At 42.0% G+C, this 24897-nt stretch overlaps 1 protein-coding gene and 1 pseudogene across 1 annotated transcript in view; one reads left to right on the top strand and one right to left on the bottom strand.

The window, feature by feature from the left end:
- The window catches only part of SNX24 (sorting nexin 24), a 161722-nt gene extending 142658 nt beyond the window's left edge, over positions 1-19064 (top strand). The window contains exons 4-7 of the mRNA XM_049771409.1: positions 9271-9365; positions 10436-10468; positions 11681-11745; positions 17624-19064. Of these exons, the coding sequence (XP_049627366.1) occupies positions 9271-9365; positions 10436-10468; positions 11681-11745; positions 17624-17691 (261 nt within the window). The 3' untranslated portion in view covers positions 17692-19064. The remainder of the gene's footprint in view (positions 1-9270; positions 9366-10435; positions 10469-11680; positions 11746-17623) is intronic.
- Positions 12165-12275, bottom strand: LOC126008166 (uncharacterized; annotated as a pseudogene).
- Positions 19065-24897: the final 5833 nt, after the last annotated feature.

Genomic DNA, 24897 nt, shown 5'->3' with positions numbered 1-24897 from the left:
CATGGCTGACCTAGGACGGACCACTGTTTGATATCCCGGCGTCCCATGTGGTCCCCCAAGCCAGGAGCGATTTCTGGGTGCATAGCCAGGAGTAACCCCTGAGCTTCACCTGGTGTGGCCACAGAAAGGAAGGAAGGAAGGAAGGAAGGAAGGAAGGAAGGAAGGAAGGAAGGAAGGAAGGAAAGGAAGGAAGGAAGGGAACGAAGGAAGGAAGGAAGGAAGGAAGGAAGGAAGGAAGGAAGGAAGGAAGGAAGGAAGGAAGGAAGGAAGGAAGGAAGGGAACGAAGGAAGGAAGGAAGGAGGGAAGGAAGGAAGGAAGGAAGGAAGGAAGGAAGGTTGGTTCACTGATATTGGACAATTATTTCTCTAATGTTTCTACAGTATTTCGTAAGTTTGGAGCCTCTATTTTTAGTGTGTATTCCATCTAAAATCCTCATTCTAGACAATTTAGGAATTATTCATATTACAGATTCTTAAATTTCTCAAATTCCTGTCAGGAATTTGCTTCCTCAAAGCAAAAGAAAATTCATTCCAATTGGACATATCTCAAATTTGTCCAGCCTTTTCCAGACAATGATTAGCTAGCTCATGGACCAAAACTACAAAACTCTAAATAACAGACAATCTTGGTGGAAATCAACTGGCACAAGCACCACGGGGTTAAGGTCCAACGTCCAAGAACTTCCAAGTAAAAAGACAGTTGAATGGAAACCTAAAAATAAGTTGCCAAATAACCAGCGCTTAAGAAAAGTCTGAGGGGCCTGAGTGGTAACAGAGTGGTAGGCACTTGCTTTGCATACAGCAGACCCAGGAAAGACACGGGTTCAATCCCCGGGCATCCCATATGGTCCCCCAAACCTGACAGGAGTGATTTCTGAGTGCAAAGCCAGGAGTAACCCCTGAGTGCAGCCATTGTGACTCCCCCCAAAATAAAAGAAAAGTCTGTGGAAAAGAGAACAGGCATATTTGAAAGGGAAGTATAGTGGTACAGTGTAATAGAGTCATAGGAGCTAACTCCATGGACTGGACTGAGAAACACTTCAGAGCTAGCCAGTGAGCTCGTCTAAAGAGTGGAGATGTAACAGTTCATGTTCCATCCAGCTATTTTCCTTTAGAGTAACTTCTTCCCATTTGTCACCTCACTTTTTTAACTGCTGTTATTCAAATTCAGACCATCTTCTCCACAGGACAGAAGTGTCCTGTGAACCCAATCATGGTTGTGTGAAATAAATATTTCTCTAGGAATCTATAATCCAGAAATGCACCAAACATAAATTTCAATACAGAAGCAACTCAAAAGATTGTTTTCCACAGCGGGGTTTGCCTTGCAAGCAGCCGATCCAGGACCAAAGGTGGTTGGATCGAATCCCGGTGTCCCATATGGTCCCCCGTGCCTGCCAGGAGCTATTTCTGAGCAGACAGCCAGGAGTAACCCCTGAGCACCGCCGGGTGTGGCCCAAAAAAAAAAAAAAAAAAGAGATAGTTTTCCATTTTCTATTACACATGTAATTTTGCCCTTTTAGCCTTTTTTTTTTTTAACAGAAGTGATATGTTTCTTCTTAAAAATGTTATGCTAAAGGACATTGTTTATTTTCATAGCTCCTTGACCATGGTAAGCAGACCCTTGTCAGCATTCTCCTTTCAGCGCCTATTTTTTTTATTTTTTGCCAGGTGACCTGGGAGAGCAGACACTTTCTTAAATTCTAGGACTTGGGCAGTTTTCATCTAGACACGTCCTCTGGTGGGCACCATACCCCTAAACCAGGCTGCCATGGTGTTGGTGCTCTTGAGCTGCCCAGGTGGTTTTGTTTTGGATGGGATGTGCACCTTATGAGATCTTTTTATCTCTTAAACCATAGTTTCTGGGACTCATTGCAGGGGTGGGGGTAGAAGCGCACAGATGCAGGGTATCAGAGCTGGGGAGGGACCCTTGCACAGGAAAGTGGTAAGCTGCTCCCTGCAATGAGGATGGATCCATCTATTTCTCCCGTCTGGGCTTGTCCCCCCAAATAGCAGCCAGGCAGGAAGAAGTGTCCTAACTCTATCAGCCCTATGTATAGGCATTTCTCAGAGTGTTTTGCAGTTCTGGGATGCACCCATCCTCCCACTTCTGGACTCCCTCCTTCCCCTTATTAGCAAGTTCAGTGTCCTGGCTTCAGTGACTGAATCTGACTGCACCAGAGACCATACACCTGCAAGGACAAGGGGCAGTAGGGCTTCGTTCCACGGCCCTAGTTTGAACCGAGGATGAGAGACTTGGATCCCTGAAAGCTTGGCCACCTGGGCAGCCACTGGAAAGTTTGGGCGAGTGGTCTCATCCGTGTTGGCAGCACCCCTGCTCCCTTCTCGTTATAATTGCCTGCTGGGTAGGTTTGGATCTAACTAGAATGCCAGCGTTCGATTTCTGTGTCCTCGGCGGAGATGTGTCACCTCGCCTTCGTGACAATTTTTTAAAATGGAAACTCGTGGGAAATCATTACAGTGTTTATACGGCCCCATTGTCGGCCGACACGATCCTGTGATATTTTACCAGTGTTTTCCGCCGCGTGATGGCATCTCGCGAAGGTGAAGGCGGAGCAGGTCCCTCTGTAATTTGGTGACTGCATTTCACTTCCAGAAGAAGAAAAGATAACTGACAATTAAGTATTTGGGATGTCACCGAAAGAACATGTGCGACTAATCAATGGTGCCCTTTGGGAGAGCGATTTTATAAAGCTGATAAGGTAGAAAAATCGGGATTTTGCTACTTGTGTTACATGATGATAATTGCACCTTTTCAATAAAAAAGACATTTCTCCTGGAGTAAACATTGAGCTTGCAGGGGAGGCTGGGAGCTATGCTATTGTTTCTGTCTCATGCAGACCTTTTTTTCACTGTGTATATATATATATATTTCTCCCATTCTTCACTTTTTTTAGAATGTTGCTTGGTTTTTGTTTGGATACAACCTGGCGCTTCCTCATACACATCACGTACTTCAGCCCTTTGAGTCCTCTCCCTGGTCCCTAGATTATTAGTTCTTCTATAAAATATATATATATGTATATATATATATATGGGCTATTTTAGTGAGTCATTTATTGTTCTAAAAGTAACACTATAAAGACACTTTTTTTTTGCTTCATACAAGTTATGCCCAGTTGTAGTATTTATTAGACTTGTATACAGTGATCACAGTCTATTACCTAGTACGCAGCATGCTTGTTGCAGTTGTGTTTCTTTGGTTGGAGAGCCAGAAGCAGACCAGGGCCTCACGTATTCAAGGCTCTGTCCCTGTGCTCTTGTTCCTGTTCTTTGGTTTAAGCCCATTTCCTTTATGCATCTTCACAATTACTTGATTGCTAGTCTGAATATTTTCTAAATGAGAAAGTAATTAGATATCAGGTCAGGCATGTAGCTCAGTGGTAGACCCTAACCTGTGTGAGTCCCTTGATGTGCTCCACATCCCCTCAGAATGATGAGAAAAAGGAACGGGCTGACATTTTCTTAGTGCATTATCCTGTGACTGAGCACTGTCTTTGTTCTGCACAAGTCTAGAAGGGCAATCACCCGCTTTCAGAGCCCAGGAGATTTAGCTCCTGGTTTTTTCATCCAAAGCCTACTTCGCTGGTTTTTAAACACAGGTTTCCATGAGGGAAGAACTCATCTTCTGTAATAGACAATGCTTCCTGCTTGCCCCAGCAGCTCTGAAAATCTCAACCCTCTTCAACACCAGAGTTATGTGATTTAAAGATAATTGCTTATATACCTGCCATCCCCACCCCACCCTGCCGTCCCTCTCTGAGCTTGGCTCCTGCAGTGGGCTGGCCTCTTCTTGAGAGCTTGGATTCTTTCAGGTGTTTTTTCATTCATTGCTTGCCTCTCACTGCCTTTGTTATTCTCCTCCTCCTCTTTTTCCTCCTCTTCCTCCTCTCATTCCAATTCCCTCCTCTTCCCCTTCTCCCCACTCATATTCTTTCTCCTCCTTCTCTTCATCTCCTTTTCCTCCTCCTCCTTCCTTCTCTCTTTCTCCTCTTTCTCCTCTTCCTCCTGCTCCTCCATCTCCTTCCCTTTCTCTTTTTCCTTTTCCTTCTCTCCCCCTCCACCTTCTCTTTTTTCTTCCCCTTCTCCTCTGGTGGATCAACTGGGTTGGGTGGTGCAGTAAAGTTGCAGTGTAGTAAAGCTAGCACAGCTTGTTTTACACGACACAGAAGCTGCACTTCTGACTGGTCACCCGTGGACCAGCCCTCACTTTCAACCTTATTTATAAATAGCTACTCTCTGGCTTGTTCCGGTTTGTATCTGAATGAATAATTCTGCCTCTCGTCATGTTTGACCCTATACTTAAACCTGCAAAATAGAATTTAATGAGACTTATTTGTAACTTTAACTCCAGCTTGTCACATTCATTTTGAATTCTGATGTTTTACTGCCTAAATAAACAGCCCAACACTGTCTCCTAGTTTGAGTGCAGGAGCACTGCATGGCAGCCAAGCTCTGCAGCTGAGTCTGATGAGATGGTGCTGGGCCTCAGGGCTCATCACTGCCAGTGCTTTGGACAATCCTTTCATTCGTCTGCATTATAGTGAACTAGGGAGATTCTTTTCCATTACATCCTGTCTCTGCTTGGGCTGACGTCATGACTTTCTTCTAAATCAAGTCTCTAGACTTGAGGAAATCTTCTCAGCATCTCCACCAGCCTCTCTTAACTGAAGTGGGAGGTGGGGCCCTTCTCGCCTCTGAACCAGCCAAAAGAGATAAGGAAGGGCCCGGAGAGATAGCACAGCGGCATTTGCCTTGCAAGCAGCCGATCCAGGACCAAAGGTGGTTGGTTCGAATCCCGGTGTCCCATGTGGTCCCCCATGCCTACCAGGAGCTATTTCTGAGCAGACAGCCAGGAGTAACCCCTGAGCACTGCTGGGTGTGGCCCAAAACCAAAAAAAAAAAAAAAGAAAAAAAAAGAGAGAGAGAGAGATAAGGAATACATTGGCCTTGGTGTTTCACCAACCCTGACTCCTACATCCCACTGCTGGCCACATTCTAGACAGTGGCCTGGAAGCCACAGAAGCTGAGAATATCAATGAACACCATCTTTCTTCTTTCTGCACAGCTGCTGATCTCGGTTCATCAGAACAAATCCTTCACTGGTAACCTGGCTGCTAGTCAGATATTCCCTCCCACCCCCACCGTCCAGAGCCTTGAGCAGTAATGAATTCTGATTGCAAGACGCCTGTGTACTCCATCGGATCCTAATTGACATGGAGGCAGGAAGGCAGACCTGGGGGAGGCCAGGCCAGCCTATCCACTGGGGGCTGGCAGATTATCCTCAGGCTCCAAATGGAAGGTGTGGCTCACAGCATCATGGCCACTTTGGAGCTTAGAGCAGAGGTTCCAGGGAACTGCGGACACCTGGCTACTGTGGGAATGAAGATGTTTATACATGTCATTTCCATGAAACAGGCAACCCAGCTTTCTCCACATTTTCATCTGAGCTGCACCCTAAACCTTCCAGGTAGACAGAAGAGGCACTCCCAGCAGGTCTTGTTCTAAGATGAACTTTGACTGCACCATTCAGCTCTCTAAAGAGAGAAAATGATTGGCCATACGAGATGAATCCAAAGTCATGCTGAGCAAGTCACGTGCTGTAAATATGATTTGATATCATTCAGTCATTTGCCTTTCTGTTGTAGCAAAATAAATATAAAATATAAATATATAAAATAATAAAAATATATAAAATGAATTATTTGGGGACATGTATAGGAAACTAGGAATTATGGTGGAGGGAACGTCACACTGTTGGTGGGATTGGTGCTGGAACGTTGAATGCCTGAAATACCTATATTACGAACAACTTTGTAAACTACAGTATTTAAATAAGGTTGGAGGGGAAGTGAAAGGTTATAGTTTTTATATATGGATGCTGGCAGGACCCACACCCATTGGCCCAGGGAAATATACCATGTCTGGAATTGAACTTGGTGTCTTATACAGATAGTCTTTGCTCCAGTCCCTAAATCCTCTCCCTGGTCCCTGTATACATTTTTTAAATTTTTTATTTAATTTTTTTTATTTAAACAACTTTATTACATACATGATTGTGTTTGGGTTTCAGTCATGTAAAGAACACCACCCATCACCAGTGCAACATTCCCTTCACCAATGTCCCAAATCCTGTATACTTTTTAAATTAAGAGTTAACCCACTGGGGCCAGGTGGTGGCGCTAGAGGTAAGGTGCCTGCCTTGCCTGCACTAACCTTGGACAGACCGTGGTTCGATCCCCTGGTGTCCCATATGGTCCCCCAAGCCAGGAGGGACTTTTGAGCGCATAGCCAGGAGTAACCCCTGAGTGTCACCGGGTGTGGCCCAAAAACCAAAAACCAAAAAAAAAAAAAAAAAAAAAAGAGTTAACTCATTGAATAAAGTTGGAATGGCCCAGGATGCACCAGAAGGATCTTGATTCTTGAGCAAAAGCCTCTCCTGAAATTTGAAGAAATGTAAATGGAGTACTGTGAGAAACATCCCTAACCCCCACTTACTCATTCTCTTGTTGAGTTAAATCATACATGTAGAAAGAACCATAAAATTTGGTTGGACTAGTTGATTTCTCTTTTGTATCTCTGTTGTAATTAGTGGCAGTTATTTAACATAACATACATACTATGTTAAATAAATTCATTTAGATTATTTATTTGAACTTAAGTATTATTTTCTTACCAGTATTCTGAACAGATTTCAGAAAATATTCTGAGTAATTAATTCACACCCCTACCACTCCCAGGGCCCCCACAGTGCTGCTTTCTTTAAAATTGTTCATCCTGTGAGATTCATATGGTTTATTTCTTTGTGCTGAATATATTTCAGAATATTCAATGATCATTTAACAAAGTGCTCATTATTAGTACCTGGAATTTTTTGTTTGTTTTGCTGATGTTTCTTACCTAAAATAATGGGATCGTCTTCATTTGGACTACTCTGCTTGCAGAGACTGGGCAGGATTAATTCCTGACCTGGTGTTGCAGTGTAAACAGCTTTTTGCCTGTCTTTTGTCATTAATGATCATGCTGTAGATGTAGCCAGTGCATTGTAAGCCAATCTGTCAAGGCAAATAAACAATTCACCTTGTTAAAATTCCCTAAATCTTGCATTAATAAAACCAAAGTAACCCCTGAACACTCAAGAGATGTCTTCCTCCATACTGCAGTGATGGATGACATGTCTAAAGATCCTGGAAATTAAGTAGTTCAGGTCATTAAAAGTGTCCCACACTTGTTATTGATTTAATTTATTTTAAGAGGTGGGGGTGTAGATAAGAATGTCCCCCATTTTTTTTTATCTAAAGCTTCTATTTGTTCACATAACTAAAAATAATGCTTGGACAATTAAATTTATTTCTTACATTAAATTTTATTTTTCAAAAAGATATTAATTGTAGGTATTGAAAATAAGTAGATTATTAATGTAACTTGTTATGGCAAAAAATTCATTTGAGCTTCTTATTCACAATGATTCCTAGAATGTTCTGGGCACTGGTTACCTTTTGGAATACACAGAATTCTCTCAGATGGATAAAACTTTAGATGAAGATCAAATGATTTAGAAGAAATTAACTGAAGGAATAAAGAAACTAAGCCTTAGGTATAAGAGGGTTTTTTTTCTTTATGTGTAGTTTCTGACCTTTCCATTTTTCTATTTTGATAAGTAAGAGTAATAAACTTTTTGGATAGATAATGGTGGATGTGTGTGGGTATAGATAAGGGAATCAAAATAAGTTTGAGAAGGGTAAAGGTTTTTTATTCCATATATTTATATTCTCAACTAAAAGTGATTCTTATTGCTTATTGCTATCAGCTACCTTCCATGGGCTCCATGAGTCGCCATAGCCTATAAACTAATATAAGAAATACCTGGGGTTTTGTGTCTAAAGTATAAAGGATAACTCAAGAATGTGTTTTTCCTTCTCTCTTTTTATTCTCCTACCTTCAGTGGGAAGGTTGCCTGAAAGTAGTGCTGAAGATCAAGCAAGGGTCTCAAAATGGCACCCTCCATAGGCTGAGCCTTAGTGTTCTACAGAAATGAATTTGCTTGGCCCCAGAGTCTGCTGTATCTCAAATGGGGTTGGGGACTGTATGCCAAAACCATGCAAGAATGGAGCAGGACTGTAAATTAGTCCTAGAATAGAACATTATGTATCTGTCTACAGCTCTGTATTTGTTACATGGACACATGGAAGTAAGGACACATGGAACTTCACCTTCTATTTGTGATGTATTGCAGAATCTTCTGCACTATTTTGCACAGCTGTTTCTGAGGAGCCAGTGGATGCTAGTCTTTTTTCCAATCTCGTTGCTCATTAACAACACAAGCTTATTAAGAGGGAAAGGTTATGGGAAATGATTAAAATGACTCTTGAGAATAATAGTTACAATCATTTAGAAATTGTTATACTGTCCTCAGAGCCTTCTCCTGGGCCTTTCTGAAAAAAAAAATTAATGAAAGTGAGTGAAGGGGCACTGGGATGTAGTCTGCAAACTCTGGTAGTGAGCAGTAAATTCTTAAAAATGAAAGTATGACACTGCACTATTTCACCATTAGTTTGTCCTTGACATGGCATAATTTGAACATCTGAGAACTGATACAGTCATGGTATTATGCCAGTTATTTTAGCACAACTTCCTAAATGGATGAACTCTGTATTTTTTCCAGTATATATGCTGGTCTACCCAGAGTGCAAAAGTTCTTGCTGAGTCTTTAATTGGAGTTGTCTAAATAGCAGTAAATGCCAGTTGATCCAAATGCCAAAAACAGTGTTAGCTATGGAATCCTGACCAAATCTTCATTCAAAAAGCCATTTATAGTATTTCCCAAATAGAAGTGATCTTATGCGCAGATAAATATGTGTAGTATCAGACCACTTTTAATACTCTGCGAGAACAGTTTGAGATACATTTCCTCACAGTGTTGTAGAGGCTCCCGGGTTTGGGAAATTTTCACCAGAGTTAGAATCTCCATGATAGCAGACACTTGTGTCTGCTCAGCCCCCTAGTTTCTTGCACTTTAATTGGCCCTGGTGTAGTCCTTGCTCTGCCCAGCTGAGTCTGAGGACAGATACAATTCAGCATTGGCCCAGCCTTAGTTCTTAGTGGATGAAGTAGTAACTATTCCTTGTGCTGATGTGAGGAATGAAGCTGGTGAGAGCTTTGATGGATGGTTATGACTTTTTGAAATTGTTTGTTTGATGGATTGCTGAGTACACCACACTTGTTCAATTCTGTTTTCTTCTTTCCCAGGCTGTCATTTTAGAAAACGAGGAACTTCCCAAGCTGTTTCTTGATTTCCTAAACGTACGACACTTGCCCTCTCTCCCAAAGGCAGAGAGTTGTGGGTAAGAATTGTTTATGTATTGAGCATGTATTTCATATTATTCTTCCATCAATTTTGGACCAGAGCGATGATCCAGGAAGGGCCAGTATGGCCACACCCATTCTTTTGTGTCAGGACAGCACTTGATCGCCCCCTGCCTGTAGCCTCAGGAATTCCTCCAAAGAGCTCCAGTTAATAGCCAGTAGGTCTCACATCTAGTTCATTGTTAAGACTTAAGGAATCGAAGACATTTTTGAAATTTCCACTCTGGTATGTGTGATGTCAGGGGATGTAAATGAAGAGTCTGTATAGTCTTTATATAAATACTATAATACACTTAATCATTGTATTAGTACACTAATACGCATATTTGTATGTATGGGACATATGTGTATTCCCTGGGCATACATATTAGTTAGTGTTTTGTGTTTTATTTTTTTCTGGGACAACACCCGACAGTTCTTGGGGGTTATTACTAGCGCTATACATAGGGATCACTCCTCAAAGTATCATAGAAACTGTATGTGGTGCCAGAGATTGAGCCCAGGTCAACCTTGTGCAAGGGAAGCTGTACTATTGCTCTGGCCCATATTAGTGTTATATAAAAAACCTATAAGTTAGTAAGAGGCTTGATTCTATAGCAGACATAGAAATAAGTGCTTTTCCCTGGGTAGCTCATATAGGCAAAGCCTATACCTTCTAGAAGCCCCCTTTACGTACTCTTGCTTCCTTGCCCTTGAAAACTCACCAAGGATTCAGACATATCATTCCATCTGCAAGCTGAAAAACACTTCCATTACATAAGCCCCAAAATAAGACTTTAGGATTTTTTTTAATGTCATTGAACCCAGGGCTTCATACAAGCAACACATGAGCTTTACCACTAAGTTACAACCCTGGTCCCCATTCCCCATTTTTCTTGGTGGGGGATCCGTTTACGATTAGTTAGGATGAGGCATAAGCCGTGTTGTGAGCCTGTGAAAACATCTCTCTTCTCACACTTCTAAAAATATTATTTTTTTTCTCCTTTTGTTGTATAAATCTTAGCACAACTAATACAACTTTTTCTTTCTTTCACTTAAAAAATTTTAGATCTTTTGATGAGACAGAATCCGAAGAGTCAAGGTAAGAGCTAATTCATCAGAAGTCATGAAGACCATAATCAGAACCTGGGCTTTGTGTAGCATTGAGTTGCCAGGGTCCAGACAGGTCTGGTTTTTTTGAAAGCCTTAGTTTGACTGGAAAAAGAAACAATGCAATACTGCTCACCTAGAAAAAAGGCAGTGTCTTGAAGATTACCACTACATGGCTAGGACATGTAAAGGACATCATGCTGAGTTCAAATCACCCAGAAGAGAGACAGATACAAAATGATTTCCTTCCCATGTGGGATATAAAGTAACATAAGGGAATAACAAATGGCCATATGCAACAGAACCTCAGAACTGCTTTACAGACTAAGCTTGTCATGGTTGGGTGGGAGATGGAGTATTGGGAGGGACCCTGGGAGGGTGGTGGAGGGTGTGAGGTCAGGGCATTGTGATGCTTGAAACCCTACAAGAAATAGTATTGTGAATCATGGTGACTAAAAGTAGTTTTAAAAACTAAGCCTTTGTTGACAAATGTACAAGTTGTCAACAGGAAATTATCAGTCACCAGTTACATTTACTCTTACTGAAGTGAAAGAGTAAGAATCCTGTTCTATGTTGCATTCATACAAGTCACAGAATATTCTTTAGAAATAACTCGATGGGCTGAGAGCTTGCTTTGCAGGCAAGAGGCCAGGATTCAGTCTCTGGCCCTGCATGAGCCCTGTGCATGAGCACTGCTGAGAAAAACCCCTGAGCACCACCAAATGTGGCACAAAAACAAAAATGAGGGGAGGATTACTATTTTATAAATATCTGTGGTCCAAGCTTTAGAAATGTAAAAATCAACTCATAGGTTTGAGTGTGAGAGTCTAGGGATTAAAGATGTTTGTCTTGCCTGTAGCTGTGATCCCCTGCACTGCATATGGTCCCCTGACCACCACTGGAAATGAGCCCTGAGCACGGAGACAAGAGAAAGCTCCGAGCACAGCTAGGTGTGGCCAAAAAACAAAGCACTTTCCAGCAATGATGAATAGTCCAGTAGCTTCAAATCCTAAGAACTATTAGGAAGATGAGTTCTACCGGTTGGTTCCCCACCTCCCTTTACTGTTATTCACTCACATGGTGACACACGCAGGCCCCGAGCCATCCCCACACACAGCAGTTTGATCCCCTCAAAGCTAGTTTGTAGTGTTTTCTGTTTACCGTCGTCCCTTGATACTGACATGCTTGTTCTTGACCTTTCCAGCAAACTGTCCCACCAGCCGGTGCTGCTGTTCCTCAGGGACCCATACGTCTTGCCTGCAGCCAGCGGTAATCAAAGCTGTCATCTGCTAACAGCTCTTTACTGATCTGACCCTGCGCCACGGAAGCCACGTTTTTAATACAGGTCTAACAGAGTGACATTGGTCCAGGAATTAATAATCTGCCAATAAACCAGTGCTCTTGGTGTGAGAGACATTTAGAATTTTAATTGGGGCAGCCCTTTCAAGAGGAAATGTGATTTTTCTTTCTCTCTTACCAGGCTATTTTGAATTGGCCTATTAGAGGGAAAGTGATTTGTGGCCTTCGCTCTTTTGGGGTGCTTTAATTTTTACCCTCCACTTATTTTGTTCTGCGTTGGAATCTGAGACCTTTGTTGTTGTTGTTGTTGTTGTAGTTGTTGTTGTTGTTTTAATTCTTCTTACCTAAAGCTGGGGAGATATATTGCATGTGTGTCTTCATTCACATGAAGATTGCAACACCATGATTGCTCTCCCATCCAAGTACTAACCAGGCCCGACCCTGCTTAGCTTCCGAGATCAGACGAGATCGGGTGCGTTCAGGGTGGTATGGCCGTAAACCATGATTGCTCTCAAACAAGAATCCTCCTCTTCATGAACTTATTTATTTCATCCACAATGAAATTCTACCAATCTTTTTTTTTCTAGCACCAAAATCAGCCCCATACCCCATACCAGGCACTTTCCCCCTAGATTCCCAAGTTAGTATAATTCAATATAAATGCCAGAATCAGTGAAATAGCTTAAAGGGCTAATGTGAGTATATCTGCTTTTCTCACCACACACCTGGATTCAATCCCTGGCACCACATGATATCCCAACCTTGTCCTCCAAACCCACGCTTAGAATAACTCCTGAGCACCACTTATTGTGTCTAAAAAACAAATAGCAAAATCCCTTTTTGTTTCAAGAAATCCACATTCTTTGGCCTTCCTGTCAACATGCTCTATTCTGTCATTCTCTACAACCACATTCTTAAACACCTTCTCATTTGATTTCCTTTACAACTGCAGGAAATAAACAGGACAGGGATCGTTATCTGATGGGGTTCAGGAGGCCCCTAACTTTCCCAGGCTCATCGTGCCCTTTGTATATAACTGTTCCTTCTATGCTCTTTGCCTATTGAAAATGTTCACCCTTTGTTTCTTAGACTGTGTAGCAGAGTAGCTATATACTAATGATGAGTAAAATCCATCCCTATGTTCTAACAGTCAATGAGGGAAAGGGGGGTGCTGTCTGACCAGCAAGTGCATGTTCATATCTCTCACTGAACTATTGGAATGAGTTGGGATGGGGTATCTGGCACAGCCCTGCTCTGTGATGGACCATTCCTTGCACTTCCATCAGAGGGTCACCTTTGCTACATGAGAATTATGGTTTTGAAGCAGTTTTCCTGGAAAACTCTTTGAGAAAAAAAATTGGCTTTCTTTAGTATTTGCTTTAACAGATATGCCTGTTACTATTGTAGGCATTCTATTGACAAAATGTTACATTTATCAAATACCCATATCACAGCCTAGTCTACAGATTCATAGTTTAGAGGATGGTCTCTTATATTTATGATACAAACAACTCCAAGAGTACTTTTTCCAGTTATTATTACTTTATGCATTTGACTGAAATTCGGTGGATATGCCCAATGAAAAAAGATCCATGTGTTCTGGAATCACTTAGTCCTTTCCACTCATCCTCTGAACTGTGTGTTCTGGACACTGATTTGATGAGGAAGAACAGGAGGAAAGAACTGAGGGGGCATATGTCAGGCTCTAGGAAAAGAGGTGTCCTTTGAGGCTGGAGAGATAGTATGGTAGGCAGAACCCTTGTCTTGCAAGCGGTGGACTTAGTTTGATGCTTGGTACCCCATATTGTCAACCAAGTACCACTGAGAGTAAGCCGTGAGCACTTTTAAGCGTAGCCCAAAAAACATACACATGTAGAAAAAAGAGTTGTCCCTGGTATACTGTCATCATGGGTAAAATGTCTCAAAAAACAAATTCTTGTTTGAGCTGAAATGGAAGTCTTGGGTATGAAGACAGAAAAGATTCATGGATAGTGAGCAAATTCTCTTCTTAACCAGTTTTGGCCAAACCTGTGTCATAAATGAGGAATCTCCTGTTTGAGCTGTATCAGTCTAGTGATATATTCATTCCTCTAGAGATCTTAAGCATTTAAACTTGAATTTTACATGCAGCACATTTTCGGGTTGTTTTGTTTCACCGGATGTCCCCAGTGACTATAAAATGGCCCAAGTCCAATGTTTTTTCTCTCCCCTCCTTCTTTACCCTACATCTGATTTAGACACCAAATCTCTTCCTTCAAAATCTTCTTCTCTGGGCTCTCCCAATTTCTTTTTATTTTTTTCTCCTCCTATTCTTGACAACTCCCCCTGAAGACAGTCCTAGATCCCCTTATCTTCTCAGGATACTTTCTTTTGAATTTTCTGCTCTGTGCTGTGCCCTTAATCCACTGCTATAGAGAGCAGAAACACCATACTGCCTTTGTGTCCCAACCCTCACCTGCAGGTACCCAGCTCTTGGCCCCAGCTCCAAGTCATCTGGCTCAGACTTAGCGGGGTCCCCTACTTTTCCCCTCTCCTGCCTCACTGGAAGCCTTCCAGGACCCTAGTGTGCTGAGCTTCATTTTCTCTCAGAGCTATTGTGTCTTGTCTCCTTGAGATTTTCCTGGTCCTTTCTATGTGTGTGGTCACCTGTACATCCTCTCTGTACATGATGCTTCCATAGTTTCCTTGAATGTCTCTGTGCTCTTCCTTTCCTGGTTAATAGTGATTGTTTAGAAATAGATGATGACCAATAGGAACAACAGCAAATCTCTCCTACCTCACATTTTTGTCATTAACTCTCAGCAAGAAAAAAAGGGTCTGAGTCATTTTCTCAGTCATTCAAGAGGTGATAGGCATTGTATTCAGCTGTCCATGTGAAGAAGCCAGAGAATTCAGGCCTGAAAGTGGGCAGAAGAAAGATAGAACATATCACATCTGTCACTAGCTGTGGACTTTGCTTTACAATACCCTTGTGTCATTTACTTTTTTCATTTTTTTTACTTGAACCACCTTGAGAAACATAGATATGAAGTTATTCAATGTTGAGTTTCAGTCATGCAATATTACAATACCCATCCCTTTAGCAACATATATTTTCCACCACCAACGTCCCCAGTTTCCTTCCTGTCCCCCCAGTCTGTCATTTACCTTTATCAGAGCGTGCTATTGGCTTCTTTATAGTGATGATCACAGAATCCCATCTTTGTTCCCTTTCTGTCTCTCTCTTGCGCTCACTCTCTTCCTCTGTCTCACAACGTTGAATTTTTCCTGTGAACCTCCAGCATCTGGCATGTATGTGCAGGAATTGGTAGACAGTACTTACAGGGCCTTCCCATGTAGTGCTCCACCCATAACCCATGACGCTGCCAGTGATCTCCAGTCATGTGGCACCAACGGACTAAGATCCCCTCCCCACATCCCTGTCACTCTTAGACCTGTGCTCTGCTTCATTTTCCCCTTGTCCTCGACCACTGTTTGACCCATTTCTTACAGTGATGTAGCGTGACACTGTATTTAATGTCATTTTCTGTTTTCAACTTTTTCTCTGAGCCAACTTCTTTGAATCCAGTTAAGCTAATTCTGCTCATGAGCTCATTTCACACTGGCTGTCAGATAGACTTTCATGTTTGGGCCGCAGAGGATGAAAGACAAAGGTGCTTGTGCAGGCCAGATGTCCTTGTGGCATTTAATGCTAATTTACTCAACAGCTTTCCTTCTGGCTATTGGTTTTGGTACTGCTTCTGTGTAGGAAAAATGCATTTAACATTGAAATCATTGTTTGTAAAGGGCATCTAAGCATATACATATAAATGTTACTGAAAACTTTTAGGTAGGCTTGATAAAAATGATGTCAACTTGTTGCATAAAAGTAATCTTTGAAATTGGAGCTGGAGAAATAGTTCAGTAGGTAGGGTGCTTTTTTGCACATGGCTGACCAGGTTTCAATCCCCATCTGGTCCCCCCAAGCACTCCTAGGATTGATTGCTGAACACAGATCCAGGAATAAGCTCTGAGGATAGCCAAGTATGACCCAAACACAAAGTAAGCATTGAAGAATAAAGTATTGGATCAGAGTGGTGGTACAGAGGTTAAGGCTCTTTCTTGCCTTACATGCCATTGGCCCCAATTCCACCCCTCAGTACCACCAGGGGACACTATTGAGTACTGAGTATATATTATACACTCAAAGTAGCCCCTGAACTCCACTGGGTGTAACCCAATACCCCCCAAAAAATAAGAAGAAAAATCAAGTGTCATCCACCAAAAGTGACTGAATACACATGAAAATATTTTATAACAAAATATTTTAACGTATTTTGTTTATTAATGTGCCTACCTTCAGTCTGGCATATAAGTGCATGATGTATGCCAGAAAAGCTACTTACGTACCTAGTAACTAGTTGGTAAGTACTTGGTACCTCCTTGAGCTGGTACTTTTCAATGTACTTCTACATAGTCCTTTTATTCATCAAGTTTGCCATTAGCCTACTAGGCAGGCCCTGTTATGGAATCCCTCACTAGGCACACGGAGTCCATCATCCCTTTGAACTAACTCCCGTTCATTCTCTGAATGACAGCCAGAGTCATCTTCATCTTCTCAAAGCTGTTTTCATTTCTGTCTCGCTCCACTTAAAATCTTTTATAGACTCTCGCTGCTTTCCAAACCAAGCCAGAATCCCTGCCTGTTCTCACCAAGTGTGAGCTGGTGCCCCTCTCTTCCAGCCGACCCCTCTCTTGCTATACTGGTTTCCTGACCTTCCCAGTGCCATCCAGTGCCAGTGGGAGTGGCTTTACATAGCAGACACTCTCTAGAAGTTAAATCAGAAAGTTATCATGTTTTTCTTTAGAGTAGTAGGCCACTGCATGGCCATATCTAAGAACTATACTCAGTTAAAGTGATTAGTTGAGCCTTGATCTTGGTAATAATGATAGGCAAGTTGAAGTGTACATGTGAAAATCCTAACTCACTTGTAAGATTAGTTCTGTTTTCTTTATTTTTTGATTTGGGGGCTATACATGGTAATGGTCAAGGTTTACTCCTGGCTCTGCATTCAGGAATTACTACGGGCCGTGCTCAGGGGATCATATGGGATGCTAGAGATCTAACATGGGTCAGCCCCAGCAAGATAAATGCCCTACCTGCTGTGTTATCATTCTGTCCCTCTTTCAGTCTCCCTATTTAGCTTGGCTACTTGCACTCTAGCTGCTCTGATACAAAGAATGTGAACCAACATACCCGGTACCCCTGAGTTTCCTTTGTGTATATTTCCTAAGAATGTAGCTGGTTTTCAAGCTTGACAGGATGGCATTTGTCAAAATGTACCTTTTTAAGTTAGGAAGACAGCCCCATCTCACTGTTCTTCAAAACTCAGGGCAATAGAACAAGCCCACTCACAACAGCTTAGACTATAGGCTGCTGTAAACCACAGTGGAAAAACTGCAGCAAAGTATTCCCCATAGAAATCTTGGAATTCCTGCAAGTGTATTGAGATTTTTGTTAGAAATTGAATTGCCAGTGTAATCCATCTTCCTTGTGAGAAAACATTCAGATAAAAGAACTGGGCCTAGCAGCATTCACCATTAGAACATCCCTTAAATCAATAAGCTACAAATCTGGCCACGCAGTCCTGGTACACCGAGGTGGCTGGACGCAGCCCAGCATGACAGATAGCACATCTGCCCGCCCACAGATGCTGAGTCCCAGCTAAGAGTCAGCCTGACCTGATGAAATGCTGCAAAGCCACTAATTGCTTCCTTTACATGGTGCAATTCTGTTTGTATATCTGTACATGTTCTTTTTCTGTCGGCATGCATAAAAAAAAAAAAGCTGTTCCTTTTTGTTTTGCAGATTTTCCCAATGTGGTTATTGAAGGAGTTCTCCATGGGATATTTTACCCTCACCTACAGCCCAGGTAGAAATCTGCTGTGACTGGAAGCCAGACCAAGTATTAAAGTCCGAAGCAAGGATATCAGTAGCTAACAAATTAACTTAAACTCTGTGACATAAGATAGTGGTAAACTCTCAGTCCCAGCTTAATTCGGGGCAGGGGTGTTCCCATTAGAATGGTGCTTTTAAAAATAGAAACTGAGTGGTGGTGGGAGGTTACCTTTAAGATAGAGCTTGTAGCTGCCTCTTAGAAGCCCAGCAGAGGGAGGCCATAGAAACTCTCTGGGGATCCTGGGAGTAAGACTCCTGGTTCTCAGGCATCGTTTGCGAATCAAAAATCTTATCCTGAATCATACTAGAACTGACCCATGTCAGTAGCTCTTTCGTTTGGATTCTGTGATACATTAGTCTTTCATCATGAGATTTTTCTCAGCCAGGGATAGATGTGTTCTGAAAACACTGGCAACAGGAAGGTATCATGGAAACTCACTGCTGAATGTGAAGAATGACTCAACTGGAAGTTAAATGATACACTAGTAAGGCGTTTTCGGATTCGTGACATTTAAACATCAATGCCCAGTGGATTTGCACCGCACCCAGGGTTCATGCCTGATGTCAGCACATAAGATAAAAGGGGGAATGAAGTGGATCATTTAGAAAAGCACCATATTGGAAATCTGTCTGTCCACACCAGCTGTAACTTCAATGTCGTTAGAATGACTGTCTCCAGTTGAAGACCAATTGAAGTTGATGGACATGTTGAAGGGTATTTCATATAAACAACATACCAAAAACAAATACATACCTTTAAACACTAGAATCATGCCTAGTCCTGCAAGAGGCTTGCCCTTGAAGACACAGGCCAATGTGAAATTGCAGTGCCGAGAAGCTCCCTATGGACACTTATCTGGCACGACTCAAGCACGTCCACTCAAATGATGGGATATTGCCATGGGATTTTCTGCTATTTCCCTTACTGTTTCAATGGCCTCATATTGAATTATGTAATTGTGTTTGATATAACTCTACCAGGCATCATATGGACTTTCATAGATTAAAAGAGAAAAGCATAGGTCCTGGTTCTATGTTTGTGCTATATTTAGTCATTTCATTCAGAACTAATTAATTGCTAACCTATTTATGATTAATTGTTTTAATAAGCTTTTGTGTGGCAGGAAATATTTAGAATCAGAACTAATAACAGAGTCTTGATTTTTGATTAATATTACTAGGTGTAAAGCCTGCTACAACTTTTTAAGATGTGTTACTTGACATTGGAAAGAACTAATGAATCATATGTCATAAACCAAAAATTAACTGAAAACTCAAGTGTTGGAAATATTTTTAAAATGTTTTTGTTATTTGTTACTTTGAGTTAAATAAAAACAAGGAATAAGAAATATCTGTCATCTATGGGTTTTAAGAAAAATGAAAGACATTCTTGCAATAATAACTTTCAGACACAAAAGAGAAAAAACTGGAAGCTACAGCTCACCTCATGAGGCTCACCACAAACAGGGATGAGTTTAGTTAGAGAAATAAATAAGTTTCAAACTATCCTAATAATGAGAATGTACGAGGGAAATAGAAAGCCTGTCTAGAGTACAGGTGGGGGTTGGGTGGGGAGAAGGGAGATTTGGGACATTGGTGATGGGAATGTTGCACTGGTCATGGGTGGTGTTCTTTACATGACTGAAACCCAAACACAATCATGTATGTAATAAATTTGTTTAAATAAAAAATTGAAAAAAAAAAGAAATATCTGAACTTGTCTTTTCTTCCCAGAATGTCATTAGAAACATGAATTGTTTTTTATCATTATAAACGTACAAACAGAAGCTTTCACATATTTACAAATATTTCTAATCTCACATGATGTCTAAATTTATCTCATATAGGAAAGCAATATGTTCTCATTTAGTTATTACTTACAAAGATAATAAGAATTTTTTAAAAGTAAAGACCAACCATCTTGGTATAATGCTTAATTTTCTTTTGTAGACACGAGTGGTTTTTTGTTTGTTTGTTTTGGGTCCACACCCAGTGATGCTCAGGGCTTACTCCTGGCTATGGACTCAGAAATCATTCCTGGCTAGGGGGACCATATGGGATGCCAGGGATCAAACCCAGGTCCATCCTGAGCAGCCACATACCAGGCAAATGCCCTACCACTGTACTATTGCTCCAGCCCCGGAGATGCGAGTGTTTTGAGGGACAGATGCAGCGCTGGGAATCAGATTGGATTTGGTTTAACATAAAACAAGTCTTTTAACCCCTGTACTATCTCTCTATCAACTTTTTTTAGAATTGTATTTTTAATTAGTGATGATTTTTATTTTTTTAATATTTGCTTAATTTTATATGTATTTTACCATTCTGCCTCATTTTAGGAAATAGAAACGATGATATGATTTTAATTAAAAAGAAATATAACAAATTGGATTTTTTTTTTACAGACTCTTTTTGAACTTCTGGCGAGTCTCTGGGAAGTTTCAAGAATATTCTAGCAACCTTTAGTACCCACACACCAGAGGAACTTTAACCTTTGCTTACCATATTGTGTCAATGTTAGTATGTACCACTGGCAGCTCACATGTGAATGTGACTTAACCACAAATAGCCGTATCAGCATCAGCACATTAAGCAAGAATTTAAGGTGTAGGGAGACCATTGTAGGAGCTAATGATAGAAAAGCTGTGAGTCGGAATTACAGGGATACAGTCTTGCATGTGGCCAGGTTTGGTTAGATCCCTAACATTCACATTTGGTCCATCCGGGTACAACACAATGGGAGTAATATCTTAGCACAGAGCCAGGAATAAGCTTTGAACACCCCCAAGTGTGGTCTGGGCTCACAAATACACCAAAATAAATAAATAAATAAATAAAAATAAAAGGAATTCAGGACTACTATTCATTCACCCATGTCCTAATGAAAACAGGACCTCCACCCCCTTAGGAACTTGGGACTAGCAAAAGGAAAGAAATGAGATCTCATTGAAAAGAAAGATACATGGACTTCAATGAGGTAAAGAGAAGGAGCAGGGAAACAAAATTAAGTAAGAGAAAAGAAATCTCATTATTGCTTAAGTCAAAACATGGAGGTTCCCTCCCTCCCACATTGCTCTGGTTTTGGATCTGCTGATTTGTCCTGGACTCATTTTGAACTGGCTCCCAATGCTATTTGATGTGGATTCTTTCTCAGGCCCCACCCCTATCATTTGGCTCTTCTGCATATTGATAGCTCTCCTGTCCTGCTGTTTTGTTTACTCTCCCTTGAACCGCACCATAACAATAGAACATGCATACAGTACAACCCTGATTAGAAACCCTTACTACCTAGAAAATCCTACAGTTGGGGCCGGAGAGATAGCATGGAGGTAAGGCGTTTGCCTTTCATGCAGGAGGTCATCGGTTCGAATCCCAGCGTCCCATATGGTCCCCTGTGCTTTCCAGGAGCAATTTCTGAGCCTGGAGCCAGGAATAACCCCTGAGCACTGCCGGGTGTGACCCAAAAAACACACACAAAAAAAAAAAAAAGAGAGAAAAAGAAAAAGAAAAGAAAAGAAAGAAAATCCTACAATTAGAAGCTAACTGCAAAGTCATGGTTTAGAAATAACACATGACTTTAATTTCACTCATTGATCAATTCATCATAGTACCCTAAAGTATTAAATAAAAGCAGGTTCTGATTCACCCATTGGAGCAGCTGCGATCAGAGAAGCAGACAAAGGCACATGTTGGCAAACTTGTGAGTATATTGGAATCCTGGGGAGGGCCAGTTTCTGGTGGGAATATAAAATAAGCCAAGCTCCATGGGGATGTTTTGGTGAGTCTTCCAAAAACTACTTCAGGCTATTTGCACAAAAGATATAAGACCACAAACTTGGGCAGTTATTTGTTCACCTATGTTTATGGTAAGAATATTCACAATAGCCAAAAAGTAGAAGCCTGGATGCATCCATGGATGGATCAACAAAGTGGATTGATACCATCAAAACAATGACATATTATTCAGTCTTAGGGATTTTTTTAAAGATAATAAACATAAGGAAGGGATTTATACCCAAGTTACAAATCAGAAATCCCCCCAAAAGATTCTTTTTTCTGTGAGGAACCTTAGTGGTATCCCCAGACACACAGGAATTCTTGTCATCTGTAAGGAAATGGAAATTCTGTGTTCCATGGGCTTCAATTGGGGAAGATGAGAGCATCTGAACATGAAAGATAGTAGACAATATAAGTGATGGTTAGTTGACAATATGAATGTCCTTGATGCCACTGAATAATAATATTAAAATGGAAGTCTTTATGTGATGTATAATTTACCCAGATACAAAAATAGCTGTGAAAGGAACAGATTTTGAGTGAGAACAAACCAGAGGGTGGAGTTTAGCAGCCAACCCATTCTGGCACACACACCAATGTTCTTTTCCCAGCAACCTCTAAGAATTTGGCGACTAGGCCAGGGATTACATCCGGAGCATTCATATCCAGACCTCTAGACTGGGTCTTGGACTTGGATATTTAGCAAACTGCCCATTTGTGATAAGCTCCTGTAAAGAGACTCAGTTGGAAGGTGTATGAACTCCCCCTCCTTGAGTAATTGTTGACTTAACATACCTCTTGAAAAATCAGTTACAAAAAGAGCATCCATCCCGCTCTCCTGGAATTGAAAATACCTACAGTGAAGGACCTTTTTCTGTGCATCCAGGCTACTATACCAAGTGCCACACACTGGATGTCCAACATTTATGCCCTTCAGTTCTGGAGGCCGAGAAGTCCACAGTCACTGATTTGAGGGACAGAGAATGCAGAAGTTAAAGCACTTGTCATGCAGTCAACACCTTTTTATTCTCTGGCAACACATGGTCTTCCAAGCATTACCTTGGCGCCTCCACTACCATTGGTAGTGACCTCTGAGCACTACTAGGAACAATTCCTTAACTAGGACATACATAACCCTCAAGCACTGCTGGTTTGACCTATCAGCCCCCCAAAATTAAAATAATGGTTTTCAACACATTGCTCCACACTTTAATACAAACATTTTCCCTATATTGTACTGTTAGTTGCGCACCTTTGAAATTCTACATGTAAGTCTACCACCAACAATCTGTCCTTTAAAAATAAATAAGATGTTGATCCCCAACACACGCTTACCACACAGCGGCTGCCCAAAACCTGTGGCTGCCGTTGCTGGGACCAACCGAGCCCAGAAGAGCCTCGGAAGCCAAGTGAACAGAGGTCCATCAACGTGAACGGAGACATGGTCACAGAGGTCGTGAACCACTCCGCCCAGAACAACTCCTGATGGCGTGTCAACAGAGGTGAGCTGAGCCGAACCTTAACTTCTATTTGGACAGGTTTGGTACCTGGACCTAATTGAAGAAGAAGCTTCTGGACAAAAAAGGGGGAGGCTGGGAGATGCAGCACTCATGGTAGATCCCTTTGCCTCAAATGCAGGAGCCCTGAGTTTGATCCTCAGCTCTGCATGCACCCCTCGGCCCACCACCTCCTCAGTTCATTACCACTGTTGTTTGTGTCTGATAGGAAGGGGCACATTGCAGTGCCTGCAGCTTTAGCACCTAGGATTAGGAGAGTTTCTATCAGAAGGAAAGCTAGAAGATTTGGGGGTAGAGTATGGCATGGGGCAGGGGCTCTCACTGAGCCCTTCTCTAAAGTGATGGCCCAAAGTGTACCTAAGTTAACTGCAGTGGGAAGCCTCAGGCAGGTTCTAAGTGATCCAGTTCATTTCATTTTATTTTGTGCTGTGGTACTACTAAGAGATATGATGAGTGCAGTCATGTTTCTCTGAATCATGATACTGAGAAAGGCAAATAAAAGCCCCATTCAACAGATTCTAGTCTACAGCTGTAGTGTACCTATCTGAGACCCTGGATCTAGGTGTAGCTACCTGAGACCCACCCATTTCTGGGAGGGGTCTTGGGAACTGAATATTAGGTGTAACCTTACCTGCAAGACCCCGCCCATTCCTGGGAGGGGTCTTGGAAAAGTTAGATAAGCCTTGGACCGAGGGGATTCCGCCCTTTTGGCCCTGCTCAGCGCTCTGGCTTTTGGGTCTCTGTGTTCTGGTCTTTGACCAGCATGGAGCCCAAAGGGAAGATGGCTGAAAGGAGTTTAGATGCAGGGCCAAGAATAACTAGTGCTTGAAAGGTTATGAGTAGGCCACACACATGTGGTGAATAGGGCATGAATAAAGTTAATGCTTCCTGATGCCTGCCTGTGAGTGAGTGATTTCACCTTTCACCTGGGCCTGGGACCTGCCAGCTGGATGGGGTTGCAGAGCCACATGACCTGGGATGGCAGAGAAAGATTTCTCCATCCATCGCCATCCAGGTCCATCATTAATTATTTGATACAACATACAGCAAACAGTAATAATTCAAGAAAACCAGATCTTGGCCTCTTTTGGTTTTGGGGCCACAACAATCAGTGATCAGTGCTTGCTACTGGCTCTGTGCTCACGGATCACTTCTGAGTACCATATGGGGTGCTGGGGATTGAACCCAGACTGACCACATACAAGGCCAAGTGCTCCAGCCGTTGCACTATCTCTCAGGCTTCAGATCTGTATTTCTCAAAGAAGGCTAGGGCTGCTCTGGGAAAAAAAGAGACTGTACACCCTGAGATGGAGGCACTGAGGGTGTTGACTGGTTTGGGAGGAAGCAGTGGGAAAGGGATCTAGGGGGTTTAAGCATGTAAAGCTGGATGAAGTCAGCAAGAGGGAGGGAGAAAGAAGCCTGGGGCAGGCTTTCAGCTTGAACCAGGAGGTTTATAGTGGTATCGTTTTCTGAGCAAGACCCTCTGCTGTGGAATGATTATTGGTCTGGCTCTCCAAGCTAAAACTGTACCCTGCTGTGACTGTAGAGATAGGCCTCTGGGAGGGAACATGGGTGGGGAGCTCTCAAACTCCTCCCATGTGAGGACATGGTGAAAAAATGGTAGGGAGAGCCCAAATCTGCCAGTCCCTTCTTGGATGCAGACTCCCAGAAGAGTGAGATATAGATTTCTGGTATTTTTTTATTGGTTGGTTTGGTTCGGTTTTTGCTTTTTATGCTCTTTGGGCTGTACCTGGCAGTGCTCAATACCTAATCCCGAGAGGGTGGTTGCAGCTGGACCCAGACTATCCCACATGTCAGGATTCCTGCTCCTCTCCTACGGGTATGGCTGGGAATCTGGACAGACAGCTGGCCAATGGCCTTCTGGTCTGA

Source organism: Suncus etruscus, chromosome 4, assembly GCF_024139225.1.
Source record: "Suncus etruscus isolate mSunEtr1 chromosome 4, mSunEtr1.pri.cur, whole genome shotgun sequence".
In the NCBI taxonomy this organism is placed as follows: Eukaryota; Metazoa; Chordata; class Mammalia; order Eulipotyphla; family Soricidae; genus Suncus; species Suncus etruscus.
This window is presented reverse-complemented; position numbering and strand designations above follow the sequence as displayed.